The sequence below is a fragment of the Carassius carassius genome, chromosome 24, assembly GCF_963082965.1.
Source record: "Carassius carassius chromosome 24, fCarCar2.1, whole genome shotgun sequence".
Lineage (NCBI taxonomy): Eukaryota > Metazoa > Chordata > Actinopteri > Cypriniformes > Cyprinidae > Carassius > Carassius carassius.
The window spans coordinates 6,439,781-6,460,830 of record NC_081778.1 but is presented as its reverse complement, the minus strand read 5'-3'; the positions used below and the strand labels follow the sequence as shown (position 1 = coordinate 6,460,830).

Genomic DNA, 21,050 nt, shown 5'->3' with positions numbered 1-21,050 from the left:
CTCCAGCTTCCACTGAAGGTGAGGAGGATTCAGAGGATCCTATATCAGGGTGGATTGGGAGAAACGGTAAAGTTTGGTTTTCCACCAACGTACTTCCTTCTGCCTGCCAGAAGCGTGACTCTAGGGACGACACGTTATGCCATCGCAAGGGTCCAGAAGTGTGTGTGTGTGTATGTGTGAGAGGAAAAGAGATACCTTTGTGCACTTACCTTGATGTATCTGAAAAAATAAAATTATTCCCCTCAGCTCTCAGAACTACATGGAGTAAACAAAAACAAAGTAAGTATATTTATGCACCTACTGACTTTTGATGGTGTGAAGTACCAACGGCCTATGTGTGAAATGCTTGTCTTTTCTTGATGGTAAACCCAGTTTAAAGCCTTAAAATCCTTCAATTTTTCTGTAAAAAAATCTACTTTGCATCAGATTTATGAACATAATTTATTATGAACCAAAATGCAACACCAACTTCAAATAAACTGCAGCTTGCTGGAGGGGTCAAGCTGCATAATCATTTCTAAAACTTTGGTACAAGTCAAGCCCTTTCTTGTGTTGCTTGCTGCTCTTCTTACCATCAAATTTCCAGCAAGATGGCATGCACCTTGTTTTTGTTTAGTCTGTACTTGTCACCACCATTAAAAGGCAGCAGGAGCATAAATACAGGTACTTTTTGTTTACTCCATATAGTTCTGAGAGCAACCATAAAAATTAAAAATTGTACCTCTTCCCAACAGGGAAACTACCAACCATCAAGAATGCATGATTTTATGGTGTCATGGCTTTGCAATCAAAAAATGTCATAAAAATGGAAGTCAAAAACAGCCACGAACAATAAATGAGAGAGAAAAAATTAAAATCTAATGCTGCACAAAAACTAAAAATGCATCAAACCAATGATGTTACTAATCTTTGACACGCCCAAGACTGTGATAAAAGGTAAAAAACATATCCAGCCACTATTACTTTTATATTGAAAATAAGTCATTTTGTTTGTTTTTTCCCCCAAATCAGTGACATAATTTATGAACTTGGCAATTAAAGAGTTAAAGAGTTATCTTGGATTATTTTTAAACATTTGGTATGTTTTGGTAAACAACAAAAAAAAATTGAAAACAAATATTTATCTGATACATTTTTACTGCAGTTTAATTTAGTGGATGTTTTGATCCCGAACATAATGAAAGGGTAGTGAATTTGAACAATGCAAAAGGGTTAATTTTCACTTTATTCGCGACAGCAGTAATAGATTTAGTTTATTTGTGCATTTTTGTCCAATTTGATATCATTTTTGACCCAAGTCCCCATTAATTTCCAATCTGTGGCCAGAGGAACGCAAAGCCTCGTCCAGCTTTACATATGCTCCAGCTGTTACAGTCAGAATTGTAGAATAATTATGAATTATTATTTGATCTTGAGAAACTTTGAATAAATAGATTAGATATCTTAATTCTCAATCAGTAATTATTTATATTTTTTATTATATAAAATAAAATTTTATTATATACATATTCAGTCACATTTGCTCCCATTTGTTTTTTAACAAAGGGCTCTGCTACTCAACATCCTTTACTGAATGGCTTTTGTACTATTCACACATTTATTTATGTTATTTTGATAGAAACATAATTTCTTATCATTTCCATTAATTGAATTAATCGATCTGATGCGATCTGATGCGAATGAAATTCAAGTACTGTCTGCCTTGCCTTTTTATGGGATTGATGACTCGTAAACAGATGCTTTTGACAGAGAGTTTTGAGGAGAAACATTGTAATAATCCATACCGTCATGCTGCTGTTATTGTAAAAAGCCCTCCTGGATTAAAGGCGCCTGAACCAGTTTCACGTGTCCATGACGCGAATATCACAAAGTGAGCCAAGTCCATTTATGATTTTATTGTTTTCAGTGTCATGATGAAGCGTTTTACTTGGCAGTGTTTTAAAAATACTTTTATTTTTGTTGTTTTATATGGCTGTTGATTTAGCAGCATAACCCGGGGGAATGTTTTTTATCTCCACCAGACATAGGGGGTGGAGGAAATCCCCTCTGCAAATTACCATCAAATTACCTTCATAAAATCCAAAAATATTAATTTAACGTGCTTTTTATCCTCAACCCTAAAGTAGAACATAGCAGAATTCTTCAGGCTGAATCTAAACCCAAAATCAAAAGGTTTCTACACCGTATGTGACCCCATTGTCTACTGTTGATTCTGACTTAAAAGCTTGTATTATCTCCCCTCCAAGCTGTTGTGTGACTCCTGTGAGCCAAAAATAATAATAAAAAATTTATACACACTGAGCAGAGGATGCAACTCTAGAAACAAACAATAGATTTTAATCTATGCATAATGCCAAACCTTTAGGGGATTATTTATCTTTCACTTTCTATTTGCTGCTTGTATGTAAGAGAGGGTTTAGACAGAGAGGAACTATTTTTGTGTATTCTTTGTTGCATTCAATTTGTACAAAATGTAATTTGCATGTAGAGTGTGTAAGTAACATTTCTTGTCTTTTTGCTTATTTTAGGCTGTACATTAATTGATTTTACATTGAAGAGGAGGGTAGTTTTAAGTTGTGAGTTAAAATATACTTGTTAAATGTCTCTAGATGCATTGCATGTATATCTTGCTCAGGAAGAGTGGTCTGCAAGAGACATGAACTGCACTGAGGTATAAGTGAATTGTTATTATTGCACTGTAGAAATAAACATAGAATAAGAAAGAACTACTTTTTAGTAACTTTTTGTGTTTTGTAAAGAAGAAAAGGCAGAAAAGTGGATTTTTTTTGTCTTGGGAATGAGAAAAAAAAGTGCTTCGTTGTTTTGACCCTGCTGGGTTAGTTTTAATGTTTAACCTAACATTGATAAATGTTGATACATAAATATCCAAAAAATGAACAAAAAACTGAGCAAAAGTTGAAGCAACAACGTGCTTGTGTGAGTGATAACTGCAGAAAAGAATGGTAAAATCTTTCATGATTCAGCTCCCATGTTTCTATTATTTTGTACACAGCCTGCATATAGTTCCTGTCTTTCTCCTGGTTTTATTTTTGTGAGTATAAATGACAGGTTGTCGTTACTTCAGGGGGGTCGGTGTATGGAGGTGGGTTGGTTTCTGCCTGGGAGGTGAGGTTTAACTGTTGATTATAGACTGTTGGATTGTGTCTGCTGAAATGACTATAGAAAGCTCACAGTAATGAAAGGGCTGTTTGTAGACTTATGGCTTCTAAAAATGGAACCCTGAGTAACCTAGCCATAAATACACAAACAACTGTACCATCTTTTCCTGAAATCTTGCCCAAATGCTGGTCTTCTTTCTTCAATTGCTTGATATAATTTGAATGAGTTGAAGAACTTAATTCCAAATTTTATTAAGCTTTTTATGCCACTTGCTTTACATATGTACTCCATTATGTGGCAGCAGGGTTTTTATGGCATTGAGACCAGTTAAGATCTCCATTATCAGTTTTGATATGAAGTGTGAACGAGAAAAGGGTCATATAGTAATGCCACCAAAACATTTAGAATTATCTAGAACAGTGGTTTTCAACCTGTGGGCCGCGATGGTATTGCAGGTGGGCCGCCAATTACTATTAAAATAAATAATAATATTGTAAATATATGTAAAAATGTTTAAGTCATAACATAATAACATCATTTCATATATATAATTAAATAACAAAAAATGAATATTAAACTGTAACTAAGTAATAAACCACCAATTTATATTTTTGCTGCATATGCTACAGAACAACAAATTCAAACATGCATAAATGGCTGTCAACAGGCTCAACATAAATGGCTTTCAGCATGTTCCCTCCTGACTGCTTGCTCCGCTGACTGTCTACCCACTGCCGAGCTCTGCCTGGAGCTGGTTGTCCCGTTTTGCTGAGCGGTGCCAGCCCGAGTTATTTTCTGGTCGGTGCCAGTTCATTCTTGGGCTGTGCGATTAATAGAAATCGTCATAAAATCACGTTTGGAGTGTGCGCGATTTCTAAATGGCTTTATATTTTCCACGGCCCTGACCTCCCGCGGTATGATCTCCGATCCAATCAGAATGAAGCGCGCCTAGCGCGAGAACAGAACAGACCGGGCATATGCCTACGTAACTCCAGGTTCACACACTGTCTGTGATGCGCCTTTTTTCCGAGCCCATGTTAACGGATCAGAGCATTCACACTGCACTTGGTAAAAGGCTAGAAATAAAAACGTGCAAAAATAATTATTATCTAGCACATAAGCATAGAGAGAGTTGGGAGTGCACAGGACGCTGTTTAAGTGAGAGGATACAAGTTTTAAGTGCGCACACTCTCTCCGGACGAGAGCAGCGTGTATCTGAGCAAGCACTTCTGGTTTTCTGACAAAGCAAAGGAAATCTTCGTGCGAACAGAGAGATTCACGCTCGTGCATTATTTTTATGTGCTTTCGTGTTACAATAATGCGCTCTCGCTGCTGCTTCTGCACACTGTATACGCACTGCAGACGGAGTAGGCAGTGTGAACTTGTATAATGTATAACAAATCTATTTCAACACCTGAGGCACCGCTTCAATTAATGAGCTCTATCTAACAATCTATCTAACAATGCATGGCAAAAAAGAAAAAAAGTCCCTGGACACTGGATTTATTTATTTTATTTTATTTATTTTTTGTTGCCATAAGTCTATTTTGTTATACCTTTACTATAGGCTAGTGATTATTTTGACTTATGTCTGTTCTAGAGACCTCACAACTTTTTTTTGATAAAGCTCTAATTTGTTTTCTTTTGGAAATATGTTTCAAAATCATCCTGAATGCATTTATGACTGCAAAGGATATCTCTGTGTGTCAAAATTGTTATTAAAATCGAAATGTCTAAATTGATCAAAGAAATCGCGATATTTTTAGATTTTTTTTTTTTTTTGTCCATATCGCACAGCCCTAGTTCATTCAATAAATACGGTTAACAATCCAGCTTCTGAGTACTAAGTTATTAACCCAACAATAGCGTCATGACATGGTTTCCCTACACTAAATTGTGACTGAACACTGGAGAACCACAGAGCAGGGAGTGTTGCAGTTGTGTTTGTCAAACTGTGATACACATAATAAGACATATTATGAAGTGTGATTCTTCGTTCGGTTTGAGCAGTGGTATCCAATCCTGCTCTTGGAGTGCTCTAATCCCAATTAAACACACCTAAACCAGCTTATCAAAGTCTTTAGGCTTACTAGAAACTTCCAAGCAGTTGTGTTGGGGCAAGTTGAAGCTAAACTCTGTAGGACTTTGGTCCTTCAAGAGCAGTTTTGGATAGAAAATGCGTTTTTTACAGCTCCAAAATCCAGTTGCATTGAGGAGATGACAAGTTTGACACATGGTTATGTTTGGTTTAGAGGAAGCTAGTAATAAAAATCTCTTGAGCTGAGATTCTTTTCAGAGAGAAGTTGTTAGTATTGCGTGCTAGAGTGCAATAAACTGGGGACAGATGTACTGTGATATTTTTTGGGAGAAGTTGCTGTTGCTCTATGGTGAAGTTCAACTCCACAATAGCAATACTCTCACTTATCTCTAACAGGAAAGAAAAATCATGAACTAGTTTGCAAGATCCTGTGACAAATCGAGCTCTAGCAAGACCCTGCTACAGATGTTGCATGGCTGTTTGTGTATGAAACTGTATTGTGTATTTTAGACTTTCTGTCTAAAATGAGTGAATAAAACAACTACAAAATGCATTGAATTTTAGAATAAATAGGATGAAATATCACACTGCAAGCCTGTCTTGTTATGTTGGGATGGAAAGGGTCCCAGGACAGATCCCTGGGGTACTCCAGAACTCATTTATGCAAACCAGATGACTGTGGTGTTTTCCACTCATATAGCAAATGTTGACAATACATGACAATGCAGTGTATTGTTCTCGACCTAAAAGCTGGAAAAGCTCGAAACAATTTGCCTCTACCTACACTTTTGCAAAACTCCGAAAAATTCTCTATACATAAAATGTAGTTTGCTACTGAACTGAACAATAGAGGCAGTAAAACAACTTTTATTTATTTTTACACATTCTGATTAATTATTGATTAAGATTTTTTTTGTGGGGTTCCTTGCATAATACTCTGCTATAACCTCAAAACTCTTTTGTCATAGTGCATAATTCGTAAACAAATACATGTTGACATTTGGATCATGTTACCAGCTTCATTTGTGAGCATGTCTCTACTGATGTGCTAAACTTGCTTGGTGGCTCACCTGGTGCAGCGTTGCACTTAAGCACGTGAAAGTCCCGTGAAACACGAGTCAAGCTAAAATAGTTCAAAGACTCTTAGAAGCAGGCTAAAATGCTGAAAATATGTTTTTATATCACATTTGCTTTTGTTAACACTATTGGTCAGGTTTAAGGTAGGGTTTAGTGTTTCAGTTTCCAAAACGCCATGATACGTACATCAACAACAATAACAAAACATTGCCAGATTTATCGGTTTCACACCGGTATCGGTTTGTGATGAGTGGGGTGGGGCCGGGAGCCATGGAAATGAAGCGAGGCCGGTGGAGTAATTGATAATGAGCGACACCTGCACCACTCACCGGAGGAGCTCCGAAAGGATAAAAGGAGGAGTAAAGACAGTGAAAGGTGAAAGAGTTCCAGGCCTGGATTTTATTTTTTGTTTTGGTTATGTTTGTGTACGACAATCGTCCGAGAGTGGCTGTTGTGCTGTTTTGTGTTTATTTGGTTATTAAAGTTTTATTTGAATGTTTGCCGGTTTCCGCATCCTCCTTCCCGACCTCCTAACTGTGTTACAGTGTTTTTTAGCTGCTTGGTTTACAATAAACAATTTCCAGGTGCTCTGAGTTTGAATTGCTTTAAAATAGGGTCAGGTTTAATTCAAAAAGCTACTTGAGGTTTCGTTTTCATTTATTGTACTTAAATACATAAGTTAATTCAAATGTAACTGCCTAAGTAGAAATTAAAGTTAAAACTCATAAGTATATTTTACTTGGAACAGTTTATGTTTACAAGTCAAGCCAAGTCACCTTTATTTATATAGCGCTTTAAACAAAATACATTGCGTCAAAGCAACTGAACAACATTCATTAGGAAAACAGTGTGTCAATAATGCAAAATGACAGTTAAAGGCAGTTCATTATTGAATTAAGTGATGTCATCTCTGTTCAGTTTAAATCGTGTCTGTGCATTTATTTGCAATCAAGTCAACGATATCGCTGTAGATGAAGTGACCCCAACTAAGCAAGCCGGAGGCGACAGCGGCAAGGAACCGAAACTCCATCGATGACAGAATGGAGAAAAAAACCTTGGGAGAAACCAGGCTCAGTTGGGGGGCCAGTTCTCCTCTGACAGTTCTCCTTCTCCTGTACCGGCGCAACGAGTGGCGCCGGTACAGGATGGCTGCCTCCGTGACGTGCTCTGCAGTTGTTTTTGTGTTTTTGTTAGTTTGTCCTGTCTTTAGTTATATTCCTGCAATCAGTTTCACCAGGGACGAATTGCTGGATATTCGGCAACACACATCTCCCGATATTTCACCGGTTTTCGACTATTCTGATGTTTTGCTGGACATTCTTGTCGGCGGAGCGGCTGCGCTGATCACACGCTTCAAGAGGACGCGCAGACGGGGAAAAAGAGCTGGCGCGCTCGTGAGACTCAGAAAACGCGGATTTCGAACGCCGTTGCCTAGCATCCATCTGGCAAATCTCCGCTCTCTACCCAACAAAACGGACGAACTGCTTCTGCTCTCTCGGACAAATAAAGATTTCTCCCACTCTGCTGCTCTGTGTTTCACGGAAACTTGGCTGAATGACACCATACCGGACAGCGCGCTCCATCTGCCGGACTTTCAGCTGTTTAGAGCGGATCGCGACGCAGAATCAACGGGGAAATCGCGCGGCGGCGGGACATGCTTTTACATCAATGAACGGTGGTGTACAGATGTAACTGTGTTAAAGAAGACGTGCTGCTCAAATCTCGAAACGCTCTTCATTAACTGCAAGCCGTTCTATTCGCTGCGGGAGATTCATTCGTTCATTCTGGTTAGTGTTTACATCCCTCCTCAAGCGCACGTGAGCTCAGCTTTACAGAAACTCGCTGAGCAGATCACAGAGACAGAACAACAACACCCAGACTCTGTTTTAATCATTCTTGGGGACTTTAATAAAGCCAATCTCTCCCGTGAACTGCCAAAATACAGACAGCATGTTACTTGTCCCACAAGAGACAGTAATATATTGGATCACTGTTACACAACAATAAAGGATGCATTTCACTCTGTTCCACGAGCAGCTTTGGGACGTTCTGATCACCTTCTGGTTCATCTTATACCGACTTACAGGCAGAAACTAAAATCAGCTAAACCTGTATTAAGGACTGTAAAAAGATGGACTAATGAAGCAGAGCAGGATTTACAATCGTGTTTTGACCTCACTGATTGGAGTGTTTTTGAAGCTGCTGCCACCGATCTGGATGAACTCACAGAGACCGTAACATCATATATCAGTTTCTGTGAGGATATGTGTATTCCTACCAAGACTCAACTAAATTACAACAATGACAAACCGTGGTTCACTGCAAAACTCAGACAGCTCCGTCAGGCCAAAGAAGATGCTTACAGGAAGGGGGACAATGTCTTGTATAAACAGGCTAAATACACACTGGAAAAGGAGATCAAAGTGGCAAAGAGGAATTATTCTGAAAAAATAAGGACTCAGTTCACTTTGAACGACTCCGCGTCAGTGTAGAAAAGCCTAAAGAAGATCACCAATTCCAAGACACCACCCCCCAGCACTGTGGAGAATCAACGACGGGCAGACGATCTGAACGAGTTTTACTGCAGGTTTGAAAGAACACCCATCACCTGCCCTGAACACCTCCCCACACAACCATTCACACCATTCACAACTCCTGCAACCAACCCTGAATGCCTCTCCAAACAACCGTTCACACCATTCACAGCTCCTGCAACCCATCCTGATCACCTCTCCAATCAACCGCTCTCACCATTCACAACTCCTGCAACCAACCCTGAATGCCTCTCCAAACAACTGTTCACACCACTCACAACTCCTGCAACCCACCCTGAACACCTCTCCAATCAAGCGCTCTCACCATTCACACCTCCTGCATCCCCCCTCTCCCCCACACCTGCAATACAGATCAGCGAGGATGCGGTGCGCCAGGTCTTCCGGAAGCAGAAAAGGAAAAAAGCACCAGGCCCAGATTGCGTTACACCAGCCTGTCTGAAATCCTGTGCTGACCAGCTGGCCCCCATCTTCACACAGATCTTCAACAGATCGCTGGAACTATGCGAAGTCCCTTCATGCTTCAAACGCTCCACCATCATTCCTATCCCAAAGAAACCCAAAATTACAGGACTAAATGACTACAGGCCTGTGGCTCTAACGTCTGTGGTCATGAAGTCATTTGAAAAACTGGTGCTGGCCCACCTGAAAGACATCACTGGACACTTGCTAGATCCTCTTCAGTTTGCCTACAGAGCAAACAGGTCTGTGGACGATGCAGTAAACATCGGACTGCATTATGTTCTGCAACACCTAGACAGACCGGGGACCTATGTGAGGATCCTGTTTGTGGACTTCAGCTCTGCCTTCAACACGATCATCCCAAACCTCCTCTTGCCCAAACTAACTCAGCTCTCCGTGCCCACCTCCGTCTGTCAGTGGATCATCAGCTTCCTGACAGACAGGCAGCAGCTAGTGAGACTAGGAAAATACACATCCAGCACCCGTACAATCAGCACCGGAGCTCCCCAGGGCTGTGTTCTCTCCCCACTGCTCTTCTTCCTGTACACTAACGATTGCACATCTAAGGACTCCTCTGTCAAGCTCCTGAAGTTTGCAGATGACACCACACTCATCGGCCTCATTCAGGACGGTGACGAGTCTGCTTACAGACAGGAGGTTAAAGAGCTGGCTGTCTGGTGCACTCTCAACAACCTGGAGCTTAACACGCTCAAAACAGTGGAGATGATCGTGGACTTCAGGAGAAACCCCCCTGCACTCCCCCCACTCACCATCATGAACAGCACTGTGACTGCAGTGGAGTCATTCAGGTTCCTGGGCACCACTATCTCTCAGGACCTGAAGTGGGACATTCACATTGACTCCATTGTGAAAAAGGCCCAGCAGAGGTTGTACTTCCTTCGCCAGCTGAGGAAGTTTATCCTGCCACAGGATCTGCTGAAACAGTTCTACTCCACCATCATCGAATCCATCCTCTGCACTTCAGTAACTGTCTGGTTCAGCTCAGCTTCTAAATCTGACCTCAGAAGACTACAGAGGGTAGTCCGGACTGCTGAGCGAATTATCGGTACAACCCTCCCATCTATTCAAGAACTGTACTTATCCAGAGTGAGCAAAAGGGCTGTTAAAATCACTCTGGACCCCTCACATCCAGCACACTCCCTCTTTGAACTGTTGCCATCTGGTCGACGCTACAGAGCACTGAGCACCAGAAAGACCAGACACAGGAACAGTTTCTTCCCTCAGGCAATCCATCTTATGAACAGCTGATAATAACTGTGGGACACACTACACTATTTATATTTATATACACTACACTTTTTATCCAACACACATACTTAGCGTACACTTAAATCTTTTGCACATAATATACATGTACATACATGGAACACAATACACTACTTATATTTATATTTATATACACATACACTTATTTATCCAACACACATACTTAGCGTACAGTTAAAACTTTTCCACATAATATACATGTACATACATAAATGCTCATTTTAATATACCTGCCATACATTGTCAATTTGTATATTGTCAATCCTTACCCACCTATTTGTATTTTTTTGTATTTTTTATTCCTTATTGTGTTTTTTGTTATTGTGTTATTTTTATGTTGCACTGCGGAGCTCTGTCACGAAAACAAATTCCTCGTATGTGTGAACATACCTGGCAATAAAGCTCATTCTGATTCTGATTCTGATTCTGACCAGACGAAACCAGTAGTTCAATTCCAGGCTGCTGCAAAGTCAGATTGTGCAGAAGAATCATCTGTTTCCTGTGGTCTTGTCCTGGTGTTCGTCTGAGACAAGGTCTTTACAGGGGATCTATATCTGGGGCTCTAGTTGTCCTGGTCTCCACTGTCTTTCAGGGCAAGGAGTAAATATCAAAGTAATGATCCTATATTTCCCATCATGCAATGGGGCATGAATAATTAAAAATGTACACTGTTTTATGGTTGCTTTTGATGTTAGTTGTTTAGTTTAGTTACATACTGTTTTGTGACACCTGGAGTTTATTTTCTTCTAAAATTGACCCATTCATACTCAAACACTATTTACTGATTGTTACCGTCATGTGTGGTGTACCAAGTACTGAGGTCTTTGTGTTCATTTGGCTATTCATTCAATTGAGTGGACATATTATCTTCAAAAGATAACAGCCTGTCTACATGTTTGCAAGTGATTCACATGTTACCTTAAATAAATTGTATAGACTCGAAGATTTTATTTAATTCAATTCTTAAGTTTTAACTAAAATATATGGGTGCAAATTTTGCTAAAGAAAGAAAAATGAAGTAAATCTTACATATTACATATTTTTACACTTTTTACAGTGATAAGCATTACATAATATAAAATTTACAAACAAAGAGTCAACAAAATTAACTGCGAATTTCCAAGTAAACGTAACTTAAATCTACTAATAATTATGTTTACACTTTTACTTGGCAAATGTTTGTAAATTTACTAGCCTTTTCTGAGTGTAAATCCTACTCCACATTTTTTACAGTGCAGTTTTGCAGTGAGAAATGTATTGAAAACTGTTCTCATCAGCCAGGCAGAAGCTTTCTTCAGTTTTCTGGAGTGGAATGGAAGTGTGGAGCATCCTACAGGATGTCTTTCACTGTAATGGTTTCATCCATGGAGAAGTGAGGGAAAAGGTTGATAATGAACAATCTTCCCAGGAAGACAGAACAAAAGAGTCATGGAGTGGCATATTTATCAGATCTGAGCCAGTTGATAAGGCATCTTAGTTGTCTCTATGGGTTGCCAGATTCTATCATATCCTTAGTCTTACTCAACTCTCTTCAGTGGATGAGTAAATAAACAAGAATTGTTTTTGCCAGGATTCCTTTATCCTTCTCAATGTAATCTCTGCGCCATGACTAAAAACAACAATGGTAACTGTCTAGGATCGCTTGCTGGTACAGATGCTTATCTCTGTACCATCAACCTCCCAGCTTTCCCTCCACACAGGAGCCATTCTTACACACACACACACACACACACACACACACACACATACATACACATTCAGTAACCAACAATAGAATTTGTGACCCGTGTTGGCAAAATGAGTCGTTATACGCACGGGCTAATTTTGAGCTACACGCAGTAAAAGTGAAAAATTTAGTTTTAATAATCAGTTTATTTGTAATGAACACACTAAAGGGATTTTTAAATTCGGTTATTTGTTTTTCTTTCTTGAATGCGTGTTTAGATGTAAAATGAAAAAGATAATGCATTAATTGTTTCTTATATTTGACTGAAAATTCACTATGTTGTTTTCATAAAGAGTGCCCAGGACACTAAGGGGGCTTCCACTTGTTGCTCTTCAAACGTGCATGATGCCTTTACCACTATCAGGCAAATGGTTCCAGAGCATGTTGCTGATGCTTTTTCAAGAGTTTCATATTATTTTGGTACTCAAGTCTGATGATGACAGCTTCAGTAGTAAAGTGCTGTATTTCAACAGCTATCTTTCTTCTGAGGGTGTGAACAAGACCACTGACTAATGACATCCCACGAAGAACTATATATTAAAAAAAAAATCAGTTTATTCTGACTGCACAGATATTTCTGTCTCTCCGTATTTGCTCCGTATTTTTTTGCCTGTCTTTTGCATTGGCTGGGGTTTGTTTTTGCCTTGAAATGTTACATTTCAAAATGGTTTGGGGTAATTTTAGAGTATATAATTTTTGTAGAATGTGCCCGTGGGTAAGTGGTTACCACACTGATGGGTATAACAGTCTGCCAGCTGTTTAATGTCTTTTCTTTTCTAACCAACAGCAAATTTTAGCTCTTCGAGATATTGGTTTCTAATCTAACTCATCTTAAGTGAAACTTAACATTGTACATAATATAATGAAAACCCACTTCCTGTTCCTCAATTTATTTCTGCTTTGAATAAGGCACTTATTTAGTATTTGAATATACAGTTCTTCACTGAGCTAGAACTGCCATATTCTCAAGGTTTTTTTTTTTTTTTTTTTTTTTACCTATTCTTGAATTTCTCTTCTTTGTGTAGTAGTTCTTTCTCTCTCCTGTGTGGTTTTGTTTTTGCAACAACAAACAAAAAAACCTCTTGTACTCTCACTCACAAAAGCTCCTTCACTGAAGGTCTATTTAGATCGACTGTTCAGAATTTTTTATCAATACATTGCAGTTGTCTCTCAGACACCGTTTCAGTGTGTTTTGGTGGCTCTGTGGCTTGTGGTTTCAGGCAAAATATGATTGACTGTACAGGTGAAGTCTGCTCTCCAAGATCATAACTTCATCAGGCTTTAGTAAAAGTTAATAAGTACTATGCTTAGACTTTTTTCGCTGTCTTTTGATTTTGTGGGGTACTGTTTTGACTTTGTTTATATTTACTTATTTTTCTCTTTCAATAGACTCTCATATTTATAAATTCATTGCAAAATATCCAAACTCCAAAAGACAGTAGTCTTTGCATTGTCATATTCGTGACTTTTAAGAAGTGCTAAATACTGCTACATAAATGATAATCTCATGGGAATTGCCTCTGAGAATAAAGGTAATTTCGAAAAACACTTGCAAACTCCTCTTTATTAAAGATAGGAGGTGGAGCATAATGTACATACTCTAATTGTCATCAAAATAATATTGCAATGCATCTTAAAAGTCCTGAAAATAAGCAAAATTTTATTTTGGCTAAATATAATTTTTGTTTGTTTTACACATTTTTTTAAAGATGTTAATCATGAAGCTCATAAAGTCTGGACATCAATTCAGTTTGAAACTAACTTGAAACTCTCTCTCTCTCTGTCTGTCTGTCTCGGTGTCAGGTTATAGCATTAGCAGATGCAACAGAAGACAACCGGAAGCGTTTGATCCAAGCTTTTACACGTTTGCGGAGCGCCACTCACCTCCTCATCCTACTGTTGTCTCTGTGGCAGGGGCTCAGCTCAGAGCAGACTGCCATCCTGGAGGCCACGCTCCTACCACTGCTGCAGGACACACCACAACTTGTGAGAGAACACACACACACACACACACAAACCTAGGCTTTGACATTAGACACTGAAAAAACACTGCAAATAAAAAAACAGAAATATAGGGAAAACCATACATGAATTTGAACAAAGACATGAGTGTCACTCTTCTTTAGGTTGACTCACCCTTCCTTAAAGCTTGTTTCTTTAATCCAAATTTTCCCACTCCCACAATGAATAATCTCAATTTCAAAGGCTACAGTAATGTAGGATGTGTCTTCTGATATGGTGAAACACTATAACGAGGATGTGTTCATGCCCCCGGGCGGACTTTGGCAGCGGCCCTACCAGATCCATCCCGATCCGCTCAAAGGGCACCTCAATGATGGTCAGTGGTATCAGTGGGCTGGGGGTAGGGGAGCGTGGTGATGTACGTTGGCAGATAGGGCAGGCCTGACAGAAGCGCTTGACCTCAGCTTCCAGGCCCGGCCAGTGAAAACGGTTGTGGATGCGCTGGATAGTCTTCTGGGCCCCTAGGTGGCCTGCCATGGGAATGCCCCGGCCCCAGTCACCTGCTGGAAGAGATCAAAATAAAGGTTAGGATTCTGTTTTGGGCGGTGCCCGGCAGGGCTGACAGGCTGGGTGGTGGCGGCGAGTAGGTGGTCGAATCCCAGCCAGTCCCTCCCGAGGAGGACCTGGCAGATCCCTGATGACCCCGACTTCTACTGGCCAGGCGGCGCTGTGATGGTAATGCGCCGCGCCGGAACTTCCCTTTTGTCGCCGTGCACGCAGGTGATGGGCAGCCTCGTTTTGGTTTCGGCTCGCGGGGGAAGGACAGTTGTCTTCTCTAGGCTGACTGCGCTGCCGGAGTCTAGGAGAGCGGCCATTTAACCTCACCTCCGCCCGTGGGGCCTTCTCTGGGGTTTTCGTGTGTACGGCGCAGCATGCCAGCCAAGCTCGTCCAGGAGAGCAGGGTACTTCGGTGGGCACATGCTCATCTTGCGGGCCGGGAACCACCGGCCTGCTCACTGTCCGCTGGGTGCCCTCTGCAGCATCGCTCCTGGACCACCCTTTGGGAAAGTGGGCTTCCACCAGTGGAGCACGGCAAGTTCGCATTCAGTTTCCCCTTGTCGGGAGGCCATGAGCTCCATAATTTGCGGCTGGCAGATGCTCAACTCGGTGAGGTGCTTCAGAAGTTCTTCCATCTTGTGGAAGGAGCGCTACCTGGGGAAAAAGAGAGGGTACGTGAGCCAAAAAAAAAAAAAAAACGTCCGGATCAATCCAGGGAGGGTAAACTCAATGTGGAGGGGTCGTTGTCGGTGACTTCTGCACTGCAATGCCGGCATTCTCTACCAGTGTGACGGGGTGAAGCAGCACACGACACTATGATGCAGGTAAGTTCCCCGAAGGGTGGATATTTATTGACAGAGTGAGTGGGTAAGTGACCAATGTGAGGGGGTTTGGTGCTCGGTGCTCGGCTTCTCTCTCTATGTCCTCTCCTTCCTGCGCCTGTGCTGTGTGGGTCCATGATTTCCCTTCGTGGCGGGGCTGGTGGTCACACACTGCTGTCTGTGGGAAATAACAGAAGGTATGGTTAGCCGAGTCTTTGGAGACATCTCTCACCCCTATGCTCGTCTCCCAGGCTTATAAAGCTGGTGTCTGATGCGACGCAGGTGTGGCCGCTCAGCCCGTGATGAACAGGTGCAGATGTGGCTGCTCGGTTTCCAAGGCAACGCTGATGAGAGCTCGGGACACATGTCACAATATTTTCATTTACATTTACATTTATTCATTTAGCAGACGCTTTTATCCAAAGCGACTTACAGATGAGGACAGTGGAAGCAATCAAAAACAACAAAAAGAGCAATGATATATAAGTGCTATAACAAGTCTCAGATAGGTTAACACAGTACACGTAGCATGGGATTTTAAATAATAAAAAAAAAAAAAAAAAATAACCGATAGAATAAAAAAAGAATAGAGCAAGCTAGTGTTAGAGATCTTTTGACACACACACACACACACATATAATTGCATAATAAATGAAAAGAAAATAGAATACAAAAAGATTAGAAAGGTAGGTAGATTTTTTTAAAGAATAGAATTAAAATAGTGAGTGTTAAAGTTAGAGGGTCAAATAAAGATGGAAGAGATGTGTTTTCAGCCGATTCTTGAAGATGGCTAAGGACTCAGCTGCTCGGATTGTGTTGGGGAGGTCATTCCACCAGGAGGGAACATTTAATTTAAAAGTCCGTAAAAGTGACTTTGTGCTTCTTTGGGATGGCACAATCAAGCGACGTTCACTTGCAGAACGCAAGCTTCTAGAGGGCACATAAGTCTGAAGTAACAAATTTAGGTAAATGGGTGCAAAGCCAGTGGTAGTTTTGTAGGCAAACATTAATGCCTTGAATTTTATGCGAGCAGCTATTGGAAGCCAGTGCAAATTGATAAACAGAGGTGTGACGTGTATTCTTTTTGGCTCATTAAAAATTAATCTTGCTGCCGCGTTCTGAATTAATTGTAAAGGTTTGATAGAATTGGCTGGAAGACCTGCCAAGAGGGCATTGCAATAGTCCAGCCTGGACAGAACAAGGGCTTGAACAAGGAGTTTTGCTGCATGTTTCGAAAGAAAGGGCTTGATCTTCTTGATGTTGAATAAAGCAAATATGCAGGATCGGACAGTTTTAGCAATGTGGTCTGAGAAAGTCAGCTGATCATCAATGATAACTCCAAGGCTTCTAGCTGTTTTTGAAGGAGTTATGGTTGATGTGCCTAACTTGATGGTGAAATTGTGATGAAACGATGGGTTTGCTGGAATCACAAGCAGTTCTGTCTTGGCAAGGTTGAGTTGAAGGTGATGGTCCATCATCCAGGAAGAAATGTCTGTTAGACAAGCTGAGATGCGAATAGCAACCGTCGGATCATCAGGATAGAATGAGAGGTAAAGTTGAGTGTCATCAGCATAGCAGTGGTATGAAAAGCCATGTTTCTGAATGACAGAACCTAATAATGCCATGTAGACAGAGAAGAGAAGTGGTCCAAGAACTGAGCCCTGAGGCACCCCAGTAGTTAGATGTTGTGACTTGGACACCTCACCTCTCCAAGATACTTTGAAGGACCTATCTGATAGGTAGGACTCAAACCATTGAAGTGTGGTTCCTGAGATGCCTTTTGCCAGTAGGTTGATAGGAGGATCTGGTGGTTAACCGTGTCAAAAGCAGCGGACAGATCAAGCAGGATAAGTACTGAAGATTTGGATTCTGCTCTTGCCAGTCTTAGAGCTTTAACAACTGAGAGCAAGGCCGTCTCAGTTGAATTCCCACTTCTGAAGCCAGATTGGTTGCTGTCAAGGAGGTTGTTATTTGTGAGAAATGTAGAGACTTGGTTGAACACAGCTCGTTCAAGTGTTTTTGCAATGAAAGGAAGAAGGGAAACTGGTCTGTAGTTCTCTAAAAGAGATGGGTTGAGGTTGGGTTTCTTAAGTAGTGGAGTTATACGTGCCTGTCTAAATGATGAGGGAAAAACACCAGTGTGGAGGGATGTGTTGATGATGTGAGTGAGTCCAGGTACAACTGCAGGAGAAATGGCTTGAAGGAGATGAGATGGAATAGGATCAAGCGGGCAAGTAGTAGGGTGATTAGAAAGGATGAGTTTTGAGACTTCTGCCTCAGAGAGTAAAGAGAAGGATGTAAATGAGAGTATGTTTGCTGGTGATATGAGCTTGACTGATTGTGGTGTGGAAAATTGTGCACTAATGTGTTTAATTTTATTAATGAAAAACATTGCAAAGTCGTCAGCTATTAGAGATGAAGCAGGAGGTGGAGGAGGAGGACAAAGAAGTGAGGAAAATGTTTTAAAAAGCATGCGAGAGTTAGACGAATTGTTAATTTTGTTAAGGTGGTATGTCATTTTAGCAGTGGAGACATCAGCAAAGAAGGAAGATAGGAGTGACTGATACACATTAAGGTCAGTAGTATTTTTGGATTTGCGCCACACCCTTTCAGCAGCACTAAGCTTAGAACGGTGTTCGCGTAGAACATCAGATAACCAAGGGGCAGAAGGGGTGTTACGGGCTGGTCTGGAAGATAAGGGACAAACAGTGTCTAAACAAGATGTAAGAGTGGAGCAGAAAGTATCAGTAGCACTGTTAGCATCCAAAGATGCAAACAGTTTAGGGGAAGGAAGTGAAGATGAAACCATTGCAGAAAGCCGGGAGGGTGAAAGTGTGCGTAGGTTACGTCGAAAGATGACATGTGGAGGGGTAAGTGATGTGGCAGGGACCATGTTGAGGTTAAGAGTGAGGAGGAAGTGATCCGACATGTGCAGTGGAGTAACCAGAACATGATCAGTAGAGCAGTGTCGTGTATAAATAAGGTCCAGTTGGTTGCCTGATTTGTGAGTAGCAGTAGTTGACACTCGGTTGAGATCAAAAGAGGCAAGCAGAGTGTGGAAATCAGCAAACAGAGGTTTATCTAGATGGATGTTGAAATCTCCAAGCATAACTAGGGGAGTACCATCCTCAGAAAAGGTTGAGAGCAACACATCTAATTCATCCAAAAAGTTACCCAGTGGTCCTGGGGGTCGATAGACAACTACAAAATGTATTTTAAAAGGGTAGGTAACAGTAACTGAATGAGATTCAAAGGAGCTGTTGATACCCAAAGATGGTAAAGAATTAAATTTCCAATCATTAGAGATGAGCAGACCAGTACTCCCACCTCTTCCAGTCAAACGGGGGGAGTGGGAAAATGAGAAATTATTGGAGAGTGCTGCAGGTGTAGCAGTGTCCTCTGGTTTGATCCAGGTCTCTGTTAGGGCCATGAGATTAAGCTTTGAATGACTAATAATAGAAGTAATATAATCAGCTTTGTTTACAGCAGACTGGCAATTCCAGAGACCAATAGAAAAAGAAAGTAGTGTATTAGCAGATATAGGCAAAGTGTGCAGGTTGTTAAGATTGCGCTGTCTACATTGTGTGATGTGTGGTTTGCGAGTGGTAGTAAGAGTAGGGATCTGGAAACACATAGTAAGATTTGGTTATAAACAAAAAACAACTGAAACAGAAATGAAACAAGAAGGAAAAATATATACTGTATATTAGGGGTGTACTGGTACACAAACATGATGGTTCAGCACATACCTTGCTTTTGACGTTATGGTTCCATACGGTTTCGGTACAGCAGGGTGAAAACTTTTTAAATAATAAACAGTGGTTTACTGAATGAATTGCTTTTTTTTTTAAATAAATTTTATTATAATTACAATATTCTTGGGGATAGAAATCTACCTTATATTCTACTCTAAACTGTAGGGAGCCCTTTTACATTGCTATAAGGTTACAATTAACAACAAAGCCCAAACTTAAATGGAATGACTATTTATTTTTTAAATATAATAATCAACTCAACTTACTTTGTAAATTGCACATAATGCAGCTTTTAAATTAACTTTTAGATCATAAAAATGTTATTAGTTGTTGAAATATGGCTTACACTGTGGCTAAAACTTGTTTCATAACAGCTTTATTTAAACATTAAACAATTAAGACATCACTAACAGGTGAAGTAAAATGTAATGAGTATGTAATGAGTCTTAAAGTTTGCTAAATGCTCTTGTCTAGACTTCATTAGTAGCGCACTAATGAGATGTGGACACTGATGACCTGCCTGAGGTAAATGAAATCCTACGTCACATTTTGTTTAGAAGCTGTCTTTCCGCGGTTCGAAACACTGATTATAACACTGATATAAAGACTCTATATGAGGCATGATATGTTCATTCATGTTTATTTCTCGTTAAAACTAGTAGTAAAGAGGAAGAGATGATCGCACTGTGTTTGAATGGAGGCGTTATTGTCTGAATTTTCTGGGGGGAAAAATTACAGAATTTGAAAGATGAGTTAATTTCTTAGCAAAAGATAAGTAGTTTCCAATGAAAATCCACTCGTGCAATGCTTGGTTTATTTTAACAATGGTTTATTTGTTTGGTGCACATGCGTAACAAACCGAAAGAGCCCTACCAAAAATTCTCAATACGAGCATATGTACCGTTCCACCACATCCCAAAGCTGCTCGATTGGATTGAGATCTGGTATCTGTGGAGGCCATTTGAGTAAAGTGAACTCTTTATCATGTTCAAGAACCCAGTCTGAGATGATTTGAGCTCTGTGACATGGTGCACTATCCTGCTGGAAGTAGCCATTAGAAGATGGGTACACTGTAGTCATAAAGGTATGGACATGGTCAGCAACAATACTCAGGTAGGCTGTGGCATTTAAACAATGCTCAATTTGTACAAAGGGGTCCAAATGTGCAAAGAAAATATCCCCACACTATTATACCACCACCACCAGCCTGAACCATTGAGACAAGGCAGGATGGATTCATGCTTTCATGTTCTTTATGCCAAATTCTGACGCTACCATCTGAATGTTGCAGCAGAAATCAAGACTCATCAAACCAGGCAACGTGTTTCCAATCTTAATTTAGTGCTAACTGCAGGAGCGGCACCCGGTGTGGGGTGTTCTGCTGCTGTATCCCATCTGCTTCAGGGTTCAATGTGTTGTGTGTTCAGAGATCGTATTCTGCATACCTTGGTTGTAACGAGTGGTTATTTGAGTTACGGTTGCCTTTCTACCATCACTAATCAGTCTCCCCATTATCCTCTGACCTCTGATATCAAGGCATTTTCGTCCACACAACTGCGGCTCACTGGAAATTTTCTCTTTTTCAGACCATTCTTCAGCTCATCTGCATTTTTTGGTCTCTTGTTTCTCATTTTCCTCTTGACAATACCCCATAGATTCTCTATGGGGTTCAGGTCTGGTGAGTTTGCGGGC

At 40.6% G+C, this 21,050-nt stretch overlaps 1 protein-coding gene across 3 annotated transcripts in view; it reads left to right on the top strand.

Annotated features, from left to right (window-relative positions):
- Window positions 1-21,050, top strand: part of LOC132102752 (protein PTHB1-like) — a 203,114-nt gene that overhangs the window by 112,694 nt on the left and 69,370 nt on the right. For all 3 annotated transcript variants that reach the window (XM_059507390.1, XM_059507391.1, XM_059507392.1), the window contains one exon: window positions 14,066-14,248. In XM_059507390.1, coding sequence (XP_059363373.1) covers window positions 14,066-14,248 — 183 coding nt within the window. The remainder of the gene's footprint in view (window positions 1-14,065; window positions 14,249-21,050) is intronic.